Raw genomic sequence first — 27131 nt, 5'->3', positions numbered from 1 at the left:
ACCATTCCATGTAAATCTTGGACAGCATGTGGCTGAGTTCACCTGGGGTCGGGAGGAAATCCCTCTAATCGCCAGAAGACGACTCAGACACCTGTTATTCCAAGTAGTAAATACACGTGGCTCCATCACGAGCGCCTCTAAGATGTATATCCAGCTGGCCATGATGTCACCTGTATCACATGACCCCATATACTGTATATCGCAGATCAGGACAGTTTGAGTAGAACCATGTGTCAAAATCACCAAAAAGTTCCAAAAATGGAGGGATGCTACATTATGTTCACCACATACACCCTAACACCATCTGAGTGCAGCAGATCATAATTGTCATCTAAAAGGGATTTTTTGAATCCTTAAAGGGGAGTCTGTCAGCGGAACCGAGCGTAGCAACTCACCCTGCAGATAGATAGGTTATGGCCACCTGAATCATACAGTGTTTTCCCCTTGTGAATCGGTGTCTGCATTGCCGAGATATTGATATTTTTGTCAACAGCAAAGGAGCTCTTTGTGACAACAAGGGCGCCGCCATTACTAAAACCGCTCATTTGCATGTCGGTAAAACTGCAATATCTCAGCAACGCAGGCACCGATTCACAAGGGGGTAACACTGTTTGATTCAGGTTACCCTAAACTACCTATCGGCGGGACTGGGTTGTTACGCTGGAGTCGGGTGACACACTCCCTTTAAGGGCGACACTTCCATTTCTGACACAGTTATTCACCCGTCTTGGTTTATAGACCCCGGACTGACTTGCAGTTGGGCTATTGTTCTCTGTTTTCAGCCATTTTGGACACTGGACGCATTGAATTGCTTATCGGTAACTTTTTTACCTCACTATGTGAATGAGGGCTTGCGGCGGCGCAGGCGGCGTTGCGGTATTTGGCCCTTTAAATCCCATTAGGCCTCCACCCAGACCTGATGGATATTTGGATCCAGTGAGTGTCAGCGGATGTGATTGGCTGCCCCCGGTGTATATATAGCTCTCACATACGCGGCCTCCGCGCCGCCGTCATTAACTTCCATTCATGAATTTTTCTTATGTTTTTTTTTTTCCGATGACATTATTGTTGTCTTAGTACCGGCCGCACACTGCATAGCAACTGAATGGAGAGGGGGATTGTGGGTAGAGCAGGGAGGGGCCTCATCTCTACCCAATATCCCTGAGATTATGGTAAATCCGTAGACGCGACCCCCAGAGGGGGCGAACGTATCCGTTAGGTCATGACCTAGCCCTCCTTGTACAGACTGACCTGGGAAAGCTGGGTGACAACCTCTGTGTGCGATATTATATCCTACTAGTTCTTCCCAGCTTTCCCAAAGCTTCTTGTAATCTTTATCTGCACCTGGGAAAGCTGTGTCATCACCATACCGCTAATATCACGGCGTGCACAAGATGTCACCCAGCTTTCCTAGAGTCGGCATCATTCAGGAGTCATCCCTATATGAAAGAGGGTACAACAAAATTATGTGACCCCCCCCCCCCCTCCCCAGTGCACCATCCACATGGCTGCACCTTGTACAACAGGGGATGAATGGAGATAAGTGGGGAGGGGGGAGAACAGGGGGCGGAGGAGGAGGGGGGGGGATTAAAGTGATGGATCAAAGTTTGGAGCATTTTTCAAACTTTCAAAAGATGCGTCCAGGAAATCTCCGAGCGGCGTCCATTAATAGTCTGATTCCCAGAGTCATGGGGGGCGGAGGAGGGGCCCAGACAAAAGGCCGAGAGGAAGAGGCAGCCATATTATTATCACTAATTATATCCCCCAGATAGAGCGCAACGCACACTGCCATTATTATACCACAGGACAAGATACAGGAGGTGCACCGCACAGGGGAGGATTAGATACAGCTCAGTATACAGTATCACACAGGATAGGATTAGATACACAGCTCAGTATACAGTATCACACAGGATAGGATTAGATACACAGCTCAGTATACAGTATCACACAGGATAGGATTAGATACACAGCTCAGTATACAGTATCACACATGATAGGATTAGATACACAGCTCAGTATACAGTATCACACAGGATAGGATTAGATACACAGCTCAGTATACAGTATCACACAGGATAGGATTAGATACACGGCTCAGTATACAGTATCACACATTATACGATTAGATACACGGCTCAGTATACAGTATCACACATGATAGGATTAGATACACGGCTCAGTATACAGTATCACACAGGATAGGATTAGATACACAGCTCAGTATACAGTATCACACAGGATAGGATTAGATACACAGCTCAGTATACAGTATCACACAGGATAGGATTAGATACACAGCTCAGTATACAGTATCACACAGGATAGGATTAGATACACAGCTCAGTATACAGTATCACACAGGATAGGATTAGATACACAGCTCAGTATACAGTATCACACGGGATAGGATTAGATACACAGCTCAGTATACAGTATCACACGGGATAGGATTAGATACACAGCTTCAGTATACAGTATCACACGGGATAGGATTAGATACACAGCTCAGTATACAGTATCACACGGGATAGGATTAGATACACAGCTCAGTATACAGTATCACACGGGATAGGATTAGATACACAGCTCAGTATACAGTATCACACGGGATAGGATTAGATACACAGCTAAGTATACAGTATCACACAGGATAGGATTAGATACACAGCTCAGTATACAGTATCACACAGGATAGGATTAGATACACAGCTCAGTATACAGTATCACACAGGATAGGATTAGATACACAGCTCAGTATACAGTATCACACATGATAGGATTAGATACACAGCTCAGTATACAGTATCACACAGGATAGGATTAGATACACAGCTCAGTATACAGTATCACACAGGATAGGATTAGATACACAGCTCAGTATACAGTATCACACATTATACGATTAGATACACGGCTCAGTATACAGTATCACACATGATAGGATTAGATACACGGCTCAGTATACAGTATCACACAGGATAGGATTAGATACACAGCTCAGTATACAGTATCACACAGGATAGGATTAGATACACAGCTCAGTATACAGTATCACACAGGATAGGATTAGATACACAGCTCAGTATACAGTATCACACGGGATAGGATTAGATACACAGCTCAGTATACAGTATCACACGGGATAGGATTAGATACACAGCTCAGTATACAGTATCACACGGGATAGGATTAGATACACAGCTCAGTATACAGTATCACACGGGATAGGATTAGATACACAGCTTCAGTATACAGTATCACACGGGATAGGATTAGATACACAGCTCAGTATACAGTATCACACGGGATAGGATTAGATACACAGCTCAGTATACAGTATCACACGGGATAGGATTAGATACACAGCTCAGTATACAGTATCACACGGGATAGGATTAGATACACAGCTCAGTATACAGTATCACACGGGATAGGATTAGATACACAGCTCAGTATACAGTATCACACGGGATAGGGTTAGATACACAGCTCAGTATACAGTATCACACGGGATAGGATTAGATACACAGCTCAGTATACAGTATCACACGGGATAGGATTAGATACACAGCTCAGTATACAGTATCACACGGGATAGGATTAGATACACAGCTCAGTATACAGTATCACACGGGATAGGATTAGATACACAGCTCAGTATACAGTATCACACGGGATAGGATTAGATACACAGCTCAGTATACAGTATCACACGGGATAGGATTAGATACACAGCTCAGTATACAGTATCACACGGGATAGGATTAGATACACAGCTCAGTATACAGTATCACACGGGATAGGATTAGATACACAGCTCAGTATACAGTATCACACGGGATAGGATTAGATACACAGCTCAGTATACAGTATCACACGGGATAGGATTAGATACACAGCTCAGTATACAGTATCACACGGGATAGGATTAGATACACAGCTCAGTATACAGTATCACACGGGATAGGATTAGATACACAGCTCAGTATACAGTATCACAGATGATAGGATTAGATACACAGCTCAGTATACAGTATCACACGGGATAGGATTAGATACACAGCTCAGTATACAGTATCACAGATGATAGGATTAGATACACAGCTCAGTATACAGTATCACACAGGATAGGATTAGATACACAGCTCAGTATACAGTATCACACAGGAGAGGATTAGATACACAGCTCAGTATACAGTATCACACGGGATAGGATTAGATACACAGCTCAGTATACAGTATCACACGGGATAGGATTAGATACACAGCTCAGTATACAGTATCACACGGGATAGGATTAGATACACAGCTCAGTATACAGTATCACACGGGATAGGATTAGATACACAGCTCAGTATACAGTATCACACGGGATAGGATTAGATACACAGCTCAGTATACAGTATCACACGGGATAGGATTAGATACACAGCTCAGTATACAGTATCACACGGGATAGGATTAGATACACAGCTCAGTATACAGTATCACACGGGATAGGATTAGATACACAGCTCAGTATACAGTATCACACGGGATAGGATTAGATACACAGCTCAGTATACAGTATCACACGGGATAGGATTAGATACACAGCTCAGTATACAGTATCACACGGGATAGGATTAGATACACAGCTCAGTATACAGTATCACACGGGATAGGATTAGATACACAGCTCAGTATACAGTATCACACGGGATAGGATTAGATACACAGCTCAGTATACAGTATCACACGGGATAGGATTAGATACACAGCTCAGTATACAGTATCACACATGATAGGATTAGATACACAGCTCAGTATACAGTATCACACGGGATAGGATTAGATACACAGCTCAGTATACAGTATCACACGGGATAGGATTAGATACACAGCTCAGTATACAGTATCACACGGGATAGGATTAGATACACAGCTCAGTATACAGTATCACACGGGATAGGATTAGATACACAGCTCAGTATACAGTATCACACATGATAGGATTAGATACACAGCTCAGTATACAGTATCACACAGGATAGGATTAGATACACAGCTCAGTATACAGTATCACACAGGATAGGATTAGATACACAGCTCAGTATACAGTATCACACGATAGGATTAGATACACAGCTCAGTATACAGTATCACACAGGATAGGATTAGATACACAGCTCAGTATACAGTATCACACAGGATAGGATTAGATACACAGCTCAGTATACAGTATCACACATGATAGGATTAGATACACAGCTCAGTATACAGTATCACACAGGATAGGATTAGATACACAGCTCAGTATACAGTATCACACAGGATAGGATTAGATACACAGCTCAGTATACAGTATCACACAGGATAGGATTAGATACACAGCTCAGTATACAGTATCACACATGATAGGATTAGATACACAGCTCAGTATACAGTATCACACGGGATAGGATTAGATACACAGCTCAGTATACAGTATCACACGGGATAGGATTAGATACACAGCTCAGTATACAGTATCATAGATGATAGGATTAGATACACAGCTCAGTATACAGTATCACACAGGGGAGGATTAGATACACAGCTCAGTATACAGTATCACACAGGATAGGATTAGATACACAGCTCGAGAGACGGTATCTCACATGGCTTAGATACACAGCTCAGATATAGCTATGTGATGGAATGGTAAGAATGCCCACCCCGGGGTCTCCCCCTCATTATATATTACAGGAGCGGCCTCCATCTTCCTCCTCCAGTGAGTACACACAATACCGGCCCGTCCGGCGCTCACTCATTCATTTGAGACTTTGAAAAATGCCAAAACAAAAACCCTCCCGGGTGAGCGGGGCCGCAGCGTTACCTCTACTACCTCCATGCCCCCTCCTCCTCCAACACCACCGCCCAGGACCCTCCCTCCTCCCCTACGTCCACCTGGTAACCATGGCCAAAGGGAATTTAAATCTAAGCCTTTGGACAATGCCTGGCGTCGGCCCTGTCGCCCCTCGATGCCCCTCCGCTCCGGGATTGAAAATAAACAAGTTGTTACTAGGGAGAAGAGTAACCGCAGCCAACCACATCGGCGCCCTCCTGCCCTCGCCTGTCATCTGCCTTCACCTAGTTACATTCGCCTGCCAGGGTCGGAGGAGTCACCTGGCATGGCCCTAGTTAAAACTTTTACAAGCCGTACCTATGGCCACCCTTTATGAGGCTCCATGTGCCCACGGCCCAAGGAGGAGACCATTAATAAGTAACTGCACCGGCCTTGGTCACCATACAGAAGAAAAGTCCACATTCCAGACCCTGCACCCGGTAACTGCACAACGGCTGAGCTGCGTTACAATGTCACAGCGGACGCGTCCCATCATCGGTTACAAGGCGGCGGATTGCTTAGACTTGTCTCCATATTTACCTCATTCAAAAAGTATTTAAAGGGTCAAATTATGGCAGCAACACCCTGTCCACCCAAAGACCTTACCCGAGGACCATCTTTAGGAAACCCATGGGAGATCTAATCTATGACTAGGGCTATATTCAGACCGGCGTGGATAACAACGCATGAAATGGTCAAATTTTTCTCCATTTTGCATCCGTCTTCAATCTCTGAGTCTACTGACAGGTCCGTAAAAACGACCCCCCCAAAAAAGCACATTTTTGACAATATTTATCAATACGGTTTCCAAAACGTTTTATTTTACGTAATGTTTTTTTCACAAAATAATCCAAAATTTGAATTAACAAAAATTGCCCCCAAAATTTTGTAAAAATAGAGAACAATAGGCCTGGGCCCATGTGAGTATTTAGCGGCTTTGGTTGCTCGGGTGACATTCCACGCTGGATTCGAACCCCCCTCATCGTGAACGTGGTGTATCCATGACAGGCACGTCCTATAGAGCGGTGGCGGTGTACACGTGATATATGGTTCCTCTATACATCAGCGGCAGCACCAGAACAATACACCTGCTGTGAGGGAGCAGAGATCACCCCCCAGAGGGGGGAGGGGATGAACTTACTGACAGGGGTCTTTGCCTTTTTACACAGATCACATGTCATGATCTTGTCGGAGGAGAACATGACACAGAGAGGGTTAAAAAGACTCCTTTAAACCTACAAGTCGTAATCCCTGTGTCTATGAAATTCACAAAAAAATTCTCCAAATTTCCACATGTGGAAATGACTCAACAAATACTTTTTGGGCAGAAGTTCTTCATTCATAGAATACATGTGGATCTTAGCATAGATAATATGACTGATAAATGAATATAGTCAAAGGGGCGGAGCTGTGACAATCTAGCAAAGGCGACGGGACTTTGGCTACCCAGTAAAGTGGCCTAGGATGTAACAACACTAGAATAATTGTGGGGTGGAAAAAAAGATTATCAAAAAATATAACCTGGCAGCACAGGTAACGTAAAATGGAACTAACAAAAGTAACAGGGGGATTAGAAACGTTGGATGTAGTTGCCCTTTAAGCCAGGAAAAAAATGGCAATTAGTTTGGGGCAAGTCCTTTTTTGGATGGGTCCAGGTAGTCACGGAGGTTAGCCAGGGTGATCAACAGCTACTTGAGGTGCTGTCTAGCTGGCCCTAAAATTGGGCATTCAAGTGGTGTAGCAGTGAGGCAGGTGTACCCCGAGTTAGAACTGAGGTGTTGCGATTAGAGATGAGCGAACACTGTTCGGATCAGCCGATCCGAACAGTACGCATAGAAATGAATGGAAGTACCTGTGACGCTGACTTTGCCACCAGCCGGCGTCACAGGTGCTTCCATTCATTTCTATGGGTGCGTGCTGTTCGGATCAGCTGATCCGAACAGTATTCGCTCATCTCTAGTTGCGATTAGTCCAGCTTCACAACTGCATACAGCGTCTGTAATTGCTGCAACAAATTTTGCTGTATTGGACTCTTCTGTGTGTTCACTGGGGCTGGTATTTTGGAATTTTAGCATGTGCCTATCCAGGCCTTCAGACCTTCAGCCCTAATTGACCACTAGACCATGCACAGACCCACGTTTTAATTCCAACAACTATTATGGGCATTGTTTACCGTCATTTCCCCTTAAAGGACTTACAAATTACCTGATAGTTGGGGTCTCGTCCGGGACCAGGAAAATTTTATTACTTCTCAATTTTTTTTATAATTTCTTTCATTCCTAAACCACCTTTGATTTTGATTTGTAACCAGCTTGTCACGTGAGCTGTTGGGAATTGACATTCACCACCAACCCTCAATGTTGTCGTTGTAACTATGACCCTCCTTGCGCTCTTTTCCGATACGCATCCTACATTCAAACTTCATCCCAATGACACAGAAACATTCCAAGTAAAAATATTCCTGTGAACGTCCCGTACGCTCCACACCCCAGTGCCTGAGGCTGCTTACTTCTTCTTAAGTGACCGTTGGGACCCCTCCCTCACCAACAAGATAAAGGATCTTTTGTACCAGCAGAAGACAATGCCTGTCCTCCCGAGAGAATAGGAGCTTCACTCGTCTCTGGTGACACGACCCCGGATCATCTCATGACAAGAAATGCAGGTTTGGAGCATGGAGCCAGCTTTCCCATGTGCATCTACGTGTTTACTCACCTGATAATTATACTCATTAATGTATATTAGTCCTGTGGTTGACTTTTTTGGACGCCTACAATGGACTCATTATTAACACCAGGCCAAAAAAAATGAGACACTGTAGAATCTTCTCACTTTACAAGCAGATTATGAGACGCGGGACTAAAGCTGCCAGAAGATCTTGTTGGGTGATGTTGCCAAATTGCCGTGATATCTAGAGATGAGCGAACAGTGTTCTATCGAACACATGTTCGATCGGATATCAGGGTGTTCGCCATGTTCGAATCGAATCGAACACCACGTGGTAAAGTGCGCCAAAATTCGATTCCCCTCCCACCTTCCCTGGCGCCTTTTTTGCACCAATAACAGCGCAGGGGAGGTGGGACAGGAACTACGACACTGGGGGCATTGAAAAAAATTGGAAAAAGTCATTGGCTGCCGAAATCAGGTGACCTCCATTTTAGACGAATAGTGGATTTCAAATCCGGGTCATATGAGAATGTGAACTTTGTGACTATGAGACAGGGATAGCTGTACAGGCAGGGATAGCTAGGGATAACCTTTATTTAGGGGGGAATGTTATTAAAAATAACTTTTTGGGGCTCTATCGGGTGTGTAATTGTGATTTTTGTGAGATAAACTTTTTCCCATAGGGATGCATTGGCCAGCGCTGATTGGCCGAATTCCGTACTCTGGCCAATCAGTGCTGGCCAATGCATTCTATTAGCTTGATGAAGCAGAGTGTGCACAAGGGTTCAAGCGCACCCTCGGCTCTGATGTAGCAGAGCCGAGGCTGCACAAGGGTTCAAGCGCACCCTCGGCTCTGATGTAGGAGAGCCGAGGGTGCACTTGAACCCTTGTGCACCCTCAGCTCTGCTACATCAGAGCCGAGGGTGCGCTTGAACCCTTGTGCACACTCTGCTTCATCAAGCTAATAGAATGCATTGGCCAGCGCTGATTGGCCAATGTATTCTATTAGCCTGATGAAGTAGAGCTGAATGTGTGTGCTAAGCACACACATTCAGCTCTACTTCATCGGGCTAATAGAATGCATTGGCCAGCGCTGATTGGCCAGAGTACGGAACTCGACCAATCAGCGCTGGCTCTGCTGGAGGAGGCGGAGTCTAAGATCGCTCCACACCAGTCTCCATTCAGGTCCGACCTTAGACTCCGCCTCCTCCGGCAGAGCCAGCGCTGATTGGCCGAATTCCGTACTCTGGCCAATCAGCACTGGCTAATGCATTGTATTGGCTTGATGAAGCAGTGCTGAATGTGTGTGCTTAGCACACACATTCAGCTCTACTTCATCGGGCTAATAGAATGCATTGGCCAGCGCTGATTGGCCGAATTCCGTACTCTGGCCAATCAGCACTGGCTAATGCATTGTATTGGCTTGATGAAGCAGTGCTGAATGTGTGTGCTTAGCACACACATTCAGCTCTACTTCATCGGGCTAATAGAATGCATTGGCCAATCAGCGCTGGCCAATGCATTCTATTAGCGTGAACTGAGTTTGCACAGGGGTTCTAGTGCACCCTCGGCTCTGCTACATCAGATTGCTACATCTGATGTAGCAGTGCCGAGTGTGCATCAGATGTGTAGTTGAGCAAAACTGACTCAGCACTGCTAAGTCTGCATTCGCATAGGAATGCATTGGCCAGCCTTCGGCCAATCAGCGCTGGCTCTGCCGGAGGAGGCGGAGTCTAAGGTCGGACCTGAATGGAGACTGGTGTGGAGCGATCTTAGACTCCGCCTCCTCCAGCAGAGCCAGCGCTGATTGGCCGAATTCCGTACTCTGGCCAATCAGCACTGGCCAATGCATTTCTATGGGGAAAAGTTAGCTTGCGAAAATCGCAAACTGACAGGGATTTCCATGAAATAAAGTGACTTTTATGCCCCCAGACATGCTTCCCCTGCTGTCCCAGTGTCATTCCAGGGTGTTGGTATCATTTCCTGGGGTGTCATAGTGGACTTGGTGACCCTCCAGACACGAATTTGGGTTTCCCCCTTAACGAGTTTATGTTCCCCATAGACTATAATGGGGTTCGAAACCCATTCGAACACTCGAACAGTGAGCGGCTGTTCGAATCGAATTTCGAACCTCGAACATTTTAGTGTTCGCTCATCTCTAGTGATATCCATCAATAGACTGCTGCTTAAGGGGGCGCCAGAGGCTTCACCAACCTCCTACAGTGTTGGGTAGGACTATCAAAGGATCCACTGGTGGACCCTTATTCTAACACAATATTGGTCCAGCAGAAGAAACCCAAATTGGAAGGGCACAGTGGTCTACTTTGTAGAAGGGTGGGCCCTCAGAATTATTCTATCTGGTTGGTCTGACACTGACCTCCTCTATTGGGGAAACCAGAGGTGGGTAAGTTGGGGTTCAGCTACCTGTTTTTTGGTCCCGAAACAGAGGTGGCCTCTGCCTCAGTTTCCAAACCAAAAAACCCCGTGTGAACCTAGCCCTAAATCTCCCTCTAAAGCTCTCTCAAAATGAATTGCCTGACTACGACTACACTTATATATGGTACTCGGGAATCTATATGGTGTCCTCTGCGAGCCAAGTAGTCAAGAATGGAGTTCTGAGTCGTGTGGTAGGTGAGGGCCAACTATGAGGACAGACGTTTTGGGATAGTAACAGAGGCTTTAGTTTAAACCTCCACAAACTCTCTGACATTGCCCGAAATGGATCATCTGACTACGACTACATTATATGGTCTCCCCTCCCAGTCAATTAACCAAGACAGGAGTCTCTAAAATTCAAACAGGTAGTTCTGGGGTGCGTGGTGGGCGATATCACATATGTTGATGTTATGGGCGCGTCATAGGCAATTGTAGCCATAGCCGACTGTGGCGAGCCTCGCGAGTAACGCGCAACACTATACAAGTAACAGAAGACTATGGAAGCCGTGTAACCTTCCCAATTGTACTTGGTCCTGATTTAGGTCACATGACCTACATGTGTCTGGGATTACGGCCTAAAGTCGTCGTCTCGGGCATAACCCTAATCTACACAAGAGAATTAATTCACAAAATATCCCCCCCCCCTCCAACCGTCAAGTCTAAGACCCCCCCCCCCTCCCCTCCGTATGCCATAAAGCGTGATTAATTCAGTCTGACACCTCAGGCAAGGCGTCTTACGTTCCCCAAGTGGGATTAACCCCTCGTTAACCCTCTTATTTTTCTATAACCCAACAGAATACTGTCACATTTAGACCAAAGAGCGGATAACTGAAGTAGAGGAATATGGGACATACAATACGCCAGGTATGATACCGTGGCAGATAGTAGCTAATAATACATGCCAGTCCGTCATCAGGCCCCGGTGACCCATGACATACCTGCATGCACCCTCCTTAATACAGTCACTCAGGCGTTCACTTCCTCATTCCCCTGACAGGGCGCTCCACCTGTGTCTGGCCATGTAACCCTATCCCCTGGCTCTGGTGACAGATACAGATCTCAGGAACTACTATCAGTCACCAGTCTCCACACAACCGTAACTAGGAGCATATACAGCACACGTATCCTGACATGCCTCCTGGCCCAGGACCCTCACCCCAATGCCCAAAAAACCTCCAACTAGTGACCCCAGGAGGGAACCTGGAATACAATGTATGAAATGTCCAAGAGCGCTGATGGTAGCAAAAAGGATCAACACTCACTACATATAACTGATGACATCAGCACTCACTACATATAACTGATGACATCAGCACTCACTACATATAACTGATGACATCAGCACTCACTACATATAACTGATGACATCAGCACTCACTACACATAACTGATGACATCAGCACTCACTACATATAACTGATGACATCAGCACTCACTACATATAACTTATGACATCAGCACTCACTACACATAACTTATGACATCAGCACTCACTACATATAACTGATGACATCAGCACTCACTACACATAACTTATGACATCAGCACTCACTACATATAACTGATGACATCAGCACTCACTACACATAACTGATGACATCAGCACTCACTACATATAACTGATGACATCAGCACTCACTACATATAACTGATGACATCAGCACTCACTTATGACATCACTGAATACACTACACGAGGAGACCCATCATCAGCGGTAATGAAATCTCAGTGACGTGACTGTTCACATCTGGGACACTTACCAAGATACTGGGGGTCCACACGTGGTAAGAAGAGACCAAACTTGATAAAAATAGGGAGGATGAAGCCAAAGCGCACCCACTCGATGACATAGAGAGGAGGGCGGCCTGCGTCATGGAGGAGGCTGCACGGCAGCACCGCACTCTCTCCTACACGGCCAACCACAGCCTGAGCGTCCGATCGGATGGTACCTGGTGGGAGAAGACACCAACATGAGGAGAACCATCAACATACATGGAGAGGGCAGAGCAATGTTCTGCAGATGTCTAGAGAGGTCAGCGGAGTAATAATTTGCAGGATATACAGAGTGCCATGCAAATAAGTAAAAAAGTTCTATCTACAGAACAGGAGAGGGCAGAGGGAGCAGGGACTGTGCAGGGACTGTGTATTCATATGAAGACTGGGTGACCCAGTGACTAAATGACAGCTAACAATGGCTGCCACCAGTTATGTACTTCCAGGATCCAGCTGTAAGAGCACCAGAGGTAAGTTATGGGATTTCGGGATGGATGTGGAAGCCCCGGGGGCCACTTACCTTCAACGCAGCAGAATGACAGGCTGAGGCAGAATATCCAGGAAGCCCAATGCATAGCACACACTTGCCAGCCACACATAGGCAGACGGCCACAGTAAATTCAGCTGTCCTTTCATGCAGCATCAGGAGACCCAACGCAGTGACCTCCAGCGTGCAGAACACTCCAGCACAGAGATGTATGGACGACACGCAACGCCTGGAAAATGTCACTCAGTCCCCAGTCAGAGTCCAAGCCCACGATGCTGAAGAGTCACCCTAGGGCGCCAGCGGATCCGCCACTCACTGAGTACCATCCAGAGGAAGCAGAGTGTGGAGCCGCAGCTAGTCGACCCTGGTCTTCTCCCCCGGTGGGGTACACGTCCCGGGCTGCAGAGCGTTGCCTTATAGACCTGCAACAGAGAAGTTCATGAGCAGCAGAGAAAAAGCAGCTCCTCAGCAGCAGAGTCAATATTTACTCAGTCCACACCTATCTACATAGTGTCCACTAAACTATGAACAGGGGGCAAAGCAAACAGCCAGGGGCACATTCCTGACCCACCAGCAGCATAGGACACCAAACAGACAGGAGGGCTCGGAGACCAGATCACATCTGCGTGACCTTGACCTCAAGATCCGAGTGTAGTACTGATCACTATATTCAAGGTGTATATACAGTGATATCACTGCTCTATGTCCTGGTGATCCGATGTGTAGTACTGATCACTATACTCTGGGTGACCTCTCACCAGTGATGTATATACAGTGATATCTCTATGTCCTGGTGATCGGTGTGTAGTACTGATCACTATACTCTGGGTAACCTCTCACCAGTGATGTATATACAGTGATATTACCGTCTCTCTATATCTTGGTGATCCGGTGTGTAGTACTGATTACTATAGGTGACCTCTCACCAGTGATGACTATACAGTGATATCACTGCTCTATGTCCGGGTGACTGGGGTGTAGTACTGAACACTATATTCTAGGTGACCTCTCACCAGTGATGTATATACAGTGATATCACTGCTCTATGTCCTGGTGACCAGGGTGTAGTACTGATCACTATACTCTAGGTGTATATACAGTGATATCACTACTCTATGTCCTGGTGACCAGGGTGTAGTACTGATCACTATACTCTAGGTGTATATACAGTGATATCACTGCTCTATGTCCTGGTGACCGGGCTGTAGTACTGATCACTATACTCTAGGTGTATATACAGTGATATCACTGCTCTATGTCCTGGTGACCGGGCTGTAGTACTGATCACTATACTCTAGGTGTATATACAGTGATATCACTGCTCTATGTCCTGGTGACCGGGGTGTAGTACTGATCACTATACTCTAGGTGTATATACAGTGATATCACTACTCTATGTCCTGGTGACCAGGGTGTAGTACTGATCACTATACTCTAGGTGTATATACAGTGATATCACTGCTCTATGACCTGGTGACTGGGGTGTAGTACTGATCACTATACTCTAGTTGACCTCTCATGCCCCGGTGATCCGGTGTGTAGTCCAGACACTTTCAGACGTGCCCACACACTTCCTATGGTGGTAACCACTGTCTGACCACACTCCTTTTATAGCCTACTGCAAAAATAACAAGGTTTGATCGGCAGCTCGAGGTCCAAAGGACTAAAGTAATATTTCAGAGGAACCCAATCCATCAACCAAAACCCCGAGAAGTGTTCCAGCACAGCGGAGGAATGTTCTCAAGAAGAATTGATTCATAGCATTGACTATATTTTTCCAGCCAACCATTATGCGCTGCAGAGCCGCCTGGAGCCTCCAACCTCGCTGCCGACTCAGACACAACCTTCATTCTTCTACATTTATTTTCCCAAAATCTGGAATTCTCCATCAATATCCTTGTTCTTGATACCCCAGAATGAATGGTTTTCTCAGATATACGCCTCAGAAGGTTTATTTTTATACCAAAGTCACTGAATACGAAAGAGGAAAAAAAATGTTTATTTTCCTTGGAGAGAAGTTTGGAAAAAAACTGGGCACTTTGAATTTCTTGCCATGTTGGACGGACATTTAATATCCCAATGATAATTGAAACAGGCCCAGCGAGGTCCTGGCAGAGAGCTGCCTCCGCCAATGGAAGACAGATGTCTGAAAGGAAAGGACGTGGAGTCTTCAAGGCCTCTGCTCCCTCCGTGCGAGCCTTACAAGACAGCGTCTCACGAGGACAATCCCTGTCTATATTCCCTGTTAGTATATACGGACTCCCCTTTATGAACCAGATTAGGAATCTGATCTGTTGGACTCAAGCCATTTATGCGTTACTTGTACAATATTCATTTGAATAGCCACCATGTAATACCACATGTCGCCTGTAGTGGCCACTGTGGGGTAAAGCGAATCTGCACCGATCACTGGATTACAAGGAACACCAGTATTAGAAGGGTCATGGGAAGGTTGTGAATGGTGATGTCACAATGTTAACCCTCTCAATCCATTCTTAAAGGGGTAATTCCACTTATTCTTAAAGTATAAGGCCGATGGCCCTTGAGGTCCCTTCCAACTCTACCATAAGTATAACTCCGCTCCTAACCTATGAAATTTTTTGTACAATTTTTTGTACACTCAGTGAAGTCCAGGAAGCTGCGGAGCTGCTTTTTAGGGCTGTCTCTTGCCAGCTGAATCCTTTTTCAGGCCACAGCTATTCCTGGCGACCCTTCCACATACGTGCATGCTAAGCTCAGCCAAGGAAGGGGGGGGGACCACTGCCCAATCCATCTCTCCTCTTATCATTGGGAGGTCCTCATACGCATTATACAGTCATATGGTCCCACCAAAAATGGCAGGTTTGGTCAACCGTTCCAGGGTCAAGAAATCTACTACTGCCTCCTGAGGACACTTCTTAGTTTATGGGGGCAAAAACCCATCCCCTTTGGCCATCCTCCATGTTCCATAATAGAGCGTCTCTTCTGTGCAAGGACCCTACAAACCGCTCCATATATCTCAGCTTTCATCGATCAACCACACACCTCAGTATCAACATTGTTCTTGGCACTGAAATCACAGCAAGATAGGACAAGACATTCGGCAAAAAAAAAGAAGCCTCTATCACTGACTCCCTATATCTCAGTTTCCCGGTTCCCCAAGGGCAAAAATATATTTTGGGATAGTTCAACATGAGGCTAAACCTCAAATTTTTCCCACTTTTTGGCTTGTCATGAATTGACCACGTGCCGAAGTTTCAGCCAGAATTTCAATAGAAAGGCTAAAAAATTGACAACTTCTTGTGGCACCAAGAATAGTTGTCTAATGATGGAGGATAATATCTCCTACGATCTGTGGCGTCAACGTGTACCTCATGGCTTGGTGACACTTCTACGGAACGTCGTCCCTCTCCACATAATGGCTCCCTCCGTGGCCCATGAGCGCCTCGGACACTTTAAGAGCTCGTACATAAGTGTCACCGGCACAAAACCTTGGGAAAGGCGCCAGGTCATGGTGTCCTGAAGGAGGGAACACCAGGATAAAAGCAGATCAGACCTTGAGGAGGATTGAAAGACGTCCAGCAACTTCGGGGGAAGATTAGAGTTACACCCGTGGGGGGGTCTAGGTCTGAGAGCGCTGGGTCAGAGCGAGACACGGGACAATGTCACCATGACAAAGAGGCTGTCTACGAGTTTAAGGGTATTAAAATGACTTTATAGTTGTAGAATTTGGCCACCATATTCCTAGCATAGTTATGGAGAAGTAAGTCATCCGTACCTGTGGCTCGCCCTTGGTGACATCACACCATCCTGCATGACTTCTCACATTTTTTTTAGCCTCATCCTCAATTATGTCACATGCAGTGACATCACGGTATGAGTGCCACGTTCCAAAGCCACGCCTTCAGTGACATCATTCCTACGGATAGAGCTATAGAGGGTGCAGGGTTAGCAATGGCTACCAGGCCAGGAGCTTGAGGGGGCCTATAGCTTCTTATAACATAAAAAGATACCAGTATTATAGATAGCACATGGTAAGTTGTAGCCCCATTACAGATATTGCAATGGTGCCCAGGATCCTACACCTCTAATCATACAATCCAATGTAACCATAACCCTGCCCTCAGTGACATCATATCATCCAATGTAACCATAACCCTGCCCTCAGTGACATCATATCATCCAATACAACCATAATCCTGCCCTCAGTGACATCATATCATCCAATATAACCATAACCCTGCCCTCAGTGACATCATATCATCCAATATAACCATAACCCTGCCCTCAGTGACATCATATCATCCAATATAACCATAACCCTGCCCTCAGTGACATCATATCATCCAATACAACCATAATCCTGCCCTCAGTGACATCATATCATCCAATATAACCATAACCCTGCCCTCAGTGACATCATATCATCTAATATAACCATAACCCTGCCCTAAGTGACATCATATCATCCAATATAACCATAACCCTGCCCTCAGTGACATCATATCATCCAATATAACCATAACCCTGCCCTCAGTGACATCATATCATCCAATACAACCATAATCCTGCCCTCAGTGACATCATATCATCCAATATAACCATAACCCTGCCCTCAGTGACATCATATCATCCAATATAACCATAACCCTGCCCTCAGTGACATCATATCATCCAATATAACCATAACCCTGCCCTCAGTGACATCATATCATCCAATATAACCATAATCCTGCCCTCAGTGACATCATATCATCCAATATAACCATAACCCTGCCCTCAGTGACATCATATCATCCAATATAACCATAACCCTGCCCTCAGTGACATCACAACATGAAAGATAGATTCCACAGACACACCGTGTAACCATGTCATGTAACTGGACCTCTATGACATCATACTAGAAGTCATATTCTCACCTTAATAACCTCATAATACTTCATAATGGGTGTGACACATGCACAAGGTGCTACAAGTGTTGATGATGTCATAGGTGATAATGTCATAGGTGATGATGTCATAGTGGGTGTCAGACTTGGAGAAACTTCTCAATTTGCAAAACCAACATATTTGGGATCATTACCCCTCAACTATGGGGGATCAAACCCAAGACGTGTCCCTGTTAAGATTCTACAAGAGATGATGATGTCATAGGTGAAGATCCCAATAGTGTGACATCATTAGGGGAATCAGTTATGGTTACGCAGGCGCCAGAATTGGTAATAGTGATGTCGAGTAGGAAAGTACTCATTACACCCCATAACACCAAATATCCGTATCCCAATGTAGCAGAGCCGGGTTGTATTTAGCACGACATGATATCCCAATGGGGTTGCATGGGACTGCATTCTCCGTACGACGGCGTTACATAGGACTGTAGAAGTGCCGCAGCCACAAGGGGTTAAACGACAAACTCAGCTCTGCTACAAGTTCCAAGAACACGCCAGCATCCTCAGCTCCACGTCTTCCCGAACAATGAATAAAGTCACCGACACCGAGGCCGGGACTTTCCATACCGTACGCAAAACCTCACCAAAAATAGAATTTCGGGACAAGAATGTTAAAAAAATGACAAAATAGTTACAATAGAAGTTTGCGGAATGAAGAGACTGGAATTCTACGTCCGGAATGTGGTGACCAATGAAAAATGCACAAAAAATGTAAAAAAAATTACTAAAAAAGAAATAATATATTAGGACAAAAAGTTGATTAAAAATATAATTTAAAAAAATGAGGGGATATCTTGGGGCAGCCCCGAGTCGGTGCAGGGAGCGCCCCCATGTGCAGGGGATAGGTGCAGAATTCTATAAGAAGACACAAAGTTGCAGTCAAGGCCCAGGTGGGTGAGGACAGGTGGGCTGTGCCCGGGACCACACGTTCTGCTCTATACCTGCGCTCACAAAGTTAACCTCCCAGCTGCCACATGGTCCCCCCGCCCCATCCCCGTACTGAGGGTCTGCCATCCTACCACGCAGCGTTGACCGGAAACCTGCCCCGTACCGATTTGAACACTTTACCCAGGCCGTTGCCAAACCCATAGAACAGGTCTGACTGCAAACCTATTCTTCTTCAAGTGATTTTTTTTTTTCTATATTCCGCAGCCGCTGATTTTACAAGGGGGAGAGAGCGGAGGGCGGACCCCACACCCTATCGCCCTACGGCTATATAAAATCCCCGCGGAGACAAAGTGAGGCCTCGGGATTGGGATTCATCCCCGACTGAAATAGTTTTATTGTGGCCCGGTGGGAATAAAGGCCTTTACCACACAATGTGAGACATTGTTACCCTTGTGATTCCACGTCGCCGCTGATCCCCAACGCCGAGCGCCCCCCCCCCCAGGATTACCCCACTGACGGATAGGCACTAAATGTCACAGGGTGTAAAGGGGATAATTGCCATTTTATTGGGCCGTCCAGTCTACGAGGTGATCCTGCCCCTCACATCCATTGTCTGTGCGGAAGGGAAGAGATAATATGGATAACAGTCCTTTGTCCCTCCGAAGGACCCTAATCCCTGACAACACCCCATTATCGCCCCCTCCGCCTCCGTGACCTTGAGTCGGATCCCCCCAGGCATTAGACTGTAAGCTCCTCTGTCCACTGCTACTTATTTCACTCCATTGTACGGGAGATAAACACAAATCCCAATTGGGGAGGGGGGGGCAGATGTCAGACGTAGTCACGGAAGTGCCCGATACCAAATGTAAAAGTCGTGGTTGCCCCCGCACCTGGAGAGTTGGGTGAATAGTCAGTGTTATGGGGCAGGTGGTGACCTGGAGGTAATACAGATACTGGATGAGGAGGGGACGTGGGGCCGGACACGATTATTGCCCCCCCACGATGCCCACCCCAGGTCAGATATACCTAGGACTGTTTTATGGGGTCATCGGAGGGGGCTGTAGTCGCCAATACAAAAACATAACAAAATATACAAAGCCAAGACCCCCGCCATACAAAGGAACGGCAGCCCCCGGCGGGGTGTCGGGGGGCCACTCGTGCCATAAATCCACCGGTAAGTAACGTCAACGTCCTGGTGGATAGAAACGCCAGGGATCTCTCCTGCCACACACAAAGCAGGTGCCACAAAGACGACCATGACCAGAAGGGAGGAGGAGAAGGAGGAGGGGGGGACACCATAGAAATATCAAAATAATTGGATCAAAGGAAAGATCAACAAGTCTCCCACTTGGCAACATCTGACGGTGACAAGGCGAGCCTGTGGGTGCCCGGCGCGGTACAGGAGGGGCGCACACAATGCATTAGGGTATGGCAGGCTTACCTGGCGGAGCAGGGCCCATGGACGTCCTGGAATATAAGCATGGAGAAGAAGGGGTGGTGTGTAGGTCCTGGTGGCCGGACCACCTAGCACACCATGGCGGGCTTGATGAGCTGTCAGAGGGCATGAAGCTGGACCACCCTTGTGCCTCTCCTACAATCGGATCCACCCTCTACCTGTTGCCAGCGTGCAAAGGGATCCTTCTGCTGCTGCAACGCAAGGCTGTGCCACATTAGTTGCAAGGCTATCAGGGAGGCAGGGGGCTGGCAGGGACCTCCCGCCTCATGGGATAATGTTGCACATGTTGGAGGTGCACCCCAATAAATGCCGGATCCGCTGTTTCGGCCAATATCTCCAGGGACAATGGCTGGTGCATGTACCTGTGGCTCAGCCGCACTTGCTGGAGGCAATTTTTGCTAGTCCCAGAGCAGGCGGGCAGGGGGAGCATGCAGGGCAGAGAAGCTTGCACTCCGCTCTCCAAGCTCCTGTGTCTTAATTCCCCCCCTTCTCTCCTCCTTTCTATTCCTGCCTGAACTCCCTGCCAGCCTGCAACTTGCAAACATAATAGTAGGTGTGCCCCATGATGCTGAAGCCCACCCACTCTTTCAATCAAGCGCCCATTGTTTCCACAGCAACAACCAATGAAGCTCCAGGCTGCCAGGACAGCCCTGCCGCTCTCTACCCATCACAGGCTCAGCAGCTGCAGCCAATCAGCCGAGGTCCAGGGTGCACAATGGGAAATGTAGTCCTGGGCGCAGGCGGAGGACATGGCTGCTCAGGTGTCTCCCTCTGGTGGCGGCCTGGGGGGCTGCACCACACCTAGGAGATTAACCTTATAAGTGCTCAGATTCTCAGACCTACCCCATCAATTCTGGAGAACTGATATAAGTGTATAAGGGAGGCCGCCCTAGAGGTGTCCGTGACCCCCAAATCTACAGGATTGTCCATATTGTTCCCAGTAAAGAAACGAGAAAACGATAAATAAAGAAAAATCTTGACGATGAAGTTTTATTTTATTTTACATATATATTTTATTTATTAAGAATTATTATTATTTTTATTAGTTATTTTATTATAAATGTTATTATTAGTGTTATTTATTAATTATCACTTTGTTATATTATCATTATTACTATGATGATTTTTTTTATTATTTTATTATTATTATCACTATTGCTTTATTATATCATTACTATTATTATGTTGTTATTAATATTACTTGTATTATTACATTACAGTCATGGCCAAAAGTTTTGAGAATGACACAAATCTTCTATTGTCACATGATCTGCTGCCCTCTGGTTTTTATGTGTGTTTGTCAGATGTTTTTTTTATCACTTACAGAAATATAATAGCAATCATATTCTGAGTAATAAAAGCTTATATTGACAGTTAGAATGAGTTAATGCAGCGTTGCAATATTTGTAGTGTTGACCCTTCTTCTTCAGGACCTCTGCAATTCTCCCTGGCAGCTCTCAATCAACCTCTGGACCAAATCCTGACTGATAGCCGTCCATTCTTGCACAATCAATGCTTGCATTGTGTCAGAATTTGTAGGTTTTTGTTTGTCCACCCGTCTCTTGATGATTGACCACAAGTTCTCAATGGGATTAAGATCTGGGGAGTTTCCAGGCCATTTACCCAAAATCTCTATGTTTTGTTCCCTGAGCCATTTAGTTATCACCTTTGCTTTATGGCAAGGTGCTCCATCATGCTGGAAAAGGCATTGTTGATCACCAAACTGCTCTTGGACAGTTGGGAGAAGTTGATCTTGGAGGACATTCTGGTACCATTCTTTATTCATGGCTGTGTTTTTAGGCAAGACTGTGAGAGAGCCGATTCCCTTGGCTGAGAAGCAACCCCACACATGAATGGTTTCAGGATGCCTTACAGTTGGCATGAGACAAGACTGGTGGTAGCGCTCACCTCGTCTTCTCCGAATAAGCGGTTTTCCAGATGTCCCAAACAATTGAAAAGGGGATTCATCAGAGAAAATGACTTTCCCCCAGTCCTCAGCAGTCCACTCCCTCTACCTTTTGCAGAATATCAGTCTGTCCCTGATGTTTTTTTCTGGATAGAAGTGGCTTCTTTGCTGCCCTCCTTGAGACCAGGCCTTGCTCCAAGAGTCTCCGCCTCACAGTGCGTGCAGATGCACTCACATCTGCCTGCTGCCATTCCTGAGCAAGCTCTGCACTGCTGGTAGCCCGATCCTGCAGCTGAAACACTTTTAAGAGACGGTCCTGGCGCTTGCTGGTCTTTCTTGGGCGCCCTGGAGCCTTTTTGCCAACAATGGAACCTCTCTCCTTGAAGTTCTTGATGATGCGATAGATTGTTGACTGAGGTGCAATCTTTCTAGCTGCGATACTCTTCCCTGTTAGGCCATTTTTGTGCAGTGCAATGATGACTGCATGTGTTTCTTTAGAGATAACCATGGTTAACAGAAGAGAAACAATGATGCCAAGCACCAGCCTCCTTTTAAAGTGTCCAGTGGTGCCAATCTTACTTAATCATGACAGATTGATCTCCAGCCCTGTCCTCATCAACACCCACACCTGTGTTAATGGAGCAATCACTGAAACGATGTTAGCTGGTCCTTTTAAGGCAGGGCTGCAATGATGTTGAAATGTGTTTTGGGGGATAAAGTTCATTTTCTAGGCAAATATTGACTTTGCAAGTAATTGCTGTTAAGCTGATCACTCTTTATAACATTCTGGAGTATATGCAAATTGCCATTAGAAAAACTGAAGCAGTAGACTTTGTAAAAATTAATATTTGTATCATTCTCAAAACTTTTGGCCATGACTGTATATCAACATTATTGTTATTATTGATATAATTATTATTGCTCTTATTACTATTATTTTACCAGTGTTATTATTATTATTATTATGGTATTATTTTCATTATTATGTTTTCATTATTACCATAGGTATTATTAGGAGTAATATTGTTATTTTATTAGGCTTACAATATTATTATTACTATTTTCATTATTTTATTAATATTACAATTACTATTATTATTAGTTATTATTACTTTATTATTATTATATGTTATTGTCATGTACTACTGTTATATTAGTATGACTATTATTGCTCTTATTACTAATATTTTATTATTAATTATTATTATATTATTATTATATCGTTAATGATATTATGATTATAATTATTATTATATTAACAATTATTTTTTACTAAAATTTTTCTTTCTTTACTGTATTACCAATAAGCGGCGCCCTCTTGTGGTCACTGTGATCAACCTCAAAACTATGTTATAAAACCTAATATGTAACCTAGACATACAGTATATAGGGAGATTGGCTATAAATTCTGACCTATATTCAGTTCTAGTCCCTGATCCTTATAGAGACACTTAAAAAAAAACAAAAAAAACTTTTTTTTTTAAACTTTTTTGGGAGGTGGAGCTTTTTATGTAGCGCCGGAGCTTACCATCCTCTCAGGAGGTCTCTGGACACAACGCGAGGGCGGCACCTTATTTAGGGCGACTATTATGAAATTGCAAATATGGCAGCTAGAGATGAGCGAACGGCGTTCCATCTAATAGGTATTTGATCGAATATCAGGCTGTTCGAGGTATTCGTTCCCAATTGAATACCAGGCCGCAAACGCAGTAAAAATTTGTATCCCCTCCCACCTTCCCTGGCGCTTTTTTTGCACCAATCACTGTGCAGGGGAGGAGGGACAGGAACTACGACAATGGAGGCAGTGAAAAAAAAAATCGGAAAAAGTCATTGTCTGCCGAAAACGGATTTATAAGAATAGTGTCGGCCATGTTTGTCTCATTTGCGGTTTGGAGAGACATTGGAGAGACACTGCTGCTACAAGGCTCAACTCACCCCAAGGGCCAAAAACTCTGCTGGTGCAAATATCCAGCCCTGACTACCCTGGTTGATCGTGTTCAGTAATGAGGCAGCTCAGCATGAGAGTCTTGTACGTTAGGTTGTCCATGCCCACTAATATGCATGAAGACTCCGTCACAGTAAATGTCACACACACACATCCACAATGACAGTTCAGGGGGGGACTGAAGGATTTCCCATTGCCTATTTCATTTGTGGTTGTCATGGGCAATGTGATTTAAAGAGGTGGTTGTTACTGTTTGTTTAGCTGAAATTGGGGTTTGTGTCCATCCATTTGGGGAGTAAAGAAGGTTTCCAGGTATTTTCCCACTTTGATAGAGGTTTTTTTGAGTGTGTAAAGTGTGTAGTTGTTAGGCTGTGATGTTGGGGTCATAGAGGGACTTTGGTGTGTTAGATGCCCCCAGACATGCTTCCCCTGCTGTCCCAGTGTCATTCCAGAGGTGTTGGCATCATTTCCTGGGGTGTCATAGTGGACTTGGTGACCCTCCTGAGTCAAAGCATTTTCTCCATAGACTATAATGGGGTTCGATATTCGTTTGAATAGTCGAATATTGAGCAGCTATTCAAAACGAATAACGAACATAGATTATTTTACTGTTCGCTCATCTCTAGTAATTACTGAAACTTCTTAAAAACTCCACCCAGTTTTGACTTCTGTTTTGGCGCCACCTCCAACTTTCTGCCTGTTGTATACATCCTGAGATAAAGCCGATCAGGGAACACAGAGGTCGCCCCAGCCCTCCATTTTGTAGGTCCGGCTACAAGGTCATGGACTACAAAGTGACCGCATATCAGTGTTGGAAATAATGACCCATGTGGTGAACAATGATGGCCGCTCTGATCCCCTAAACTTCTTGTATTTCATGTATTCTGTGTCCGGTATGAAGTCCCTATAACCTCTCCGTGTTGTCCGTTGTGCTCGCAGCCGGTCCAGCGCTCACTGGTGTCCTCTCCGGGGTCACTGTACATGTTGTGGCCCCTGTTTTGCCCACCCCGGGGTCAGTCATAATGCGCTGCATGCTTAGCCGGCCATCCCTTTGTCCTCCGTGATCCTGTTTATTTTTCCTTCCTTTGTAACTGGTGCCAGATATTTCTAGATAAACACAGCCGGCGACTAAATCAGCAGGTAACGTGCGGGTGCCGGCGCTGCCCCTCCACCAGTCACTGACTAGTGGTGACAACAGGGACAAGATGGAGCCTGGGAACCTCCAGTCAGAACTCCAGGATGGAGCAAGAACGTGACTACAGGGGGTACAGCCGGGGATATAGCCATAGGAGGTACAGAGGCAGCAGCAGTACCGGGCCCTAGACCCAGAGAGGGCCTGAATGGTTCCTCAGCCATATAATACTATTCCACATGACAAAGTTGGTAGGGGTCTCATAGCAGATCTTGCAATGGGGCCCAGAAGCTTCAAGTTACACATCCGGGAGCAGCCGTAGGAAACGCAACTAGGCCCCAAATCCTGGGGGGCCCATAACAAATACTATATACTTCCACATGGCACAAGGTAGATAAGGCCCATTACAGATTTTGCATTGGGGCCCAGGAGCTCCAAAATACTTCTCTAGAAGGGAGGGCCCTGTATGGAAACTACAATGTGGCCCCTTCCTCTCCCGGGGTTAAAGGGGTCGTTCAGGTCTTTTTCACCTACTGGGGTTTTCAGATGTTGTACCTATGGGGGTTTGTGACTGATTCCAACCCTTAGTCATGTGATCGGAGCTAGCACCCGCCTCCCATGTCGGTCCGCCCCCTTCCTCCACTTCCACACATGACCCCTAGGGTTGAGCCAATCTTGAGATTTCAGGATCGTTTTTAAAATCTGATTTTCGATCATTTTCCAGCCGATCCCGATCATGAAATTTGCTCGATCGCTGATTGGGATCCGATCTTTCCCGATCCCTCAACTCTACATGTTAGCTTTTCCCTCAATGATTGGCCAGTAGCCAAGCATTGTGGGAACTAACGTGAGCCCTCGATCCCACCAAAAAAGATCGGGATCGGAATTCCAATCGCGATCGTGAAATTTACTCGATCGCTGATCGGTATCCGATCCCGATTGCTCAACCCTAATGACCCGGATTGGAACAACCCAAAAAACCACTTAGTACTGTATCTAAAGAAAATGTTAGAAGATTGCCTGAACATCCCCTTTAAGCCTTAGCGCCCCTCCCATGCTCAGTCATTGTACCCGCCCCTGCGGAAGGCTGACAACCCTATGAGAGGTGCGTAGGAGGGAATTGGGACCACGGTCACTAAGTTCTATATACCATACGGTCATGGATCAGACTCGTGTTTGCTTGAGGGTGGTCCTTGGCCCCATCACCATGCCATGGCGTGGCCCCTATAATTGCATCCCCTTCCTCTCTTCCTGACACCCCCACCCCCGTCCCCCACCCAGCTTTACATGGCTGCTTAGCTCTATTTTTGGTTAAAATAGAAGGAAATCCTCCGGTGTCGCAGCGGCTAATACCCCGTAATCCGGGCGGTTTTATGACCAAAGAGTCATGTGATAACTCCCACTCCTCACAAGCGGATTAGGAATTACAAGAAGTGACACTAACCCCCACCCCCGCACAGACCCGTGAGACTATCACTAAAGGGTTAACCCAAGAAAATGGCAGTGAGGGGCGAAGCGTGCAGCCCCATTACTAGTCCCAGTGCTGTATATAGCAGAGGGGCCCCTGTGTTTGCCCTATAGGTAGTGAGTGTAGGGGTGCTCAGTGGCTCCCCCTCAGGGCACATGTATACAATACACAGCGTC

At 45.8% G+C, this 27131-nt stretch overlaps 1 protein-coding gene across 1 annotated transcript in view; it reads right to left on the bottom strand.

Annotated features, from left to right (window-relative positions):
* Window positions 1-21044, bottom strand: part of IGSF9 (immunoglobulin superfamily member 9) — a 79252-nt gene extending 58208 nt beyond the window's left edge. Inside the window, exons 1-3 of the mRNA XM_075283290.1 lie at window positions 20490-21044; window positions 13263-13651; window positions 12730-12918 (exon numbers count right to left, since the gene is read on the bottom strand). Of these exons, the coding sequence (XP_075139391.1) occupies window positions 12730-12918; window positions 13263-13341 (268 nt within the window). The 5' untranslated portion in view covers window positions 13342-13651; window positions 20490-21044. The remainder of the gene's footprint in view (window positions 1-12729; window positions 12919-13262; window positions 13652-20489) is intronic.
* Between the last annotated feature and the right edge of the window lie 6087 nt (window positions 21045-27131).

This window comes from Leptodactylus fuscus, chromosome 7, assembly GCF_031893055.1.
Source record: "Leptodactylus fuscus isolate aLepFus1 chromosome 7, aLepFus1.hap2, whole genome shotgun sequence".
NCBI lineage: Eukaryota > Metazoa > Chordata > Amphibia > Anura > Leptodactylidae > Leptodactylus > Leptodactylus fuscus.
Note: the sequence above shows the minus strand (reverse complement) of the source record. Positions and strands in the feature narration are given on the sequence as shown.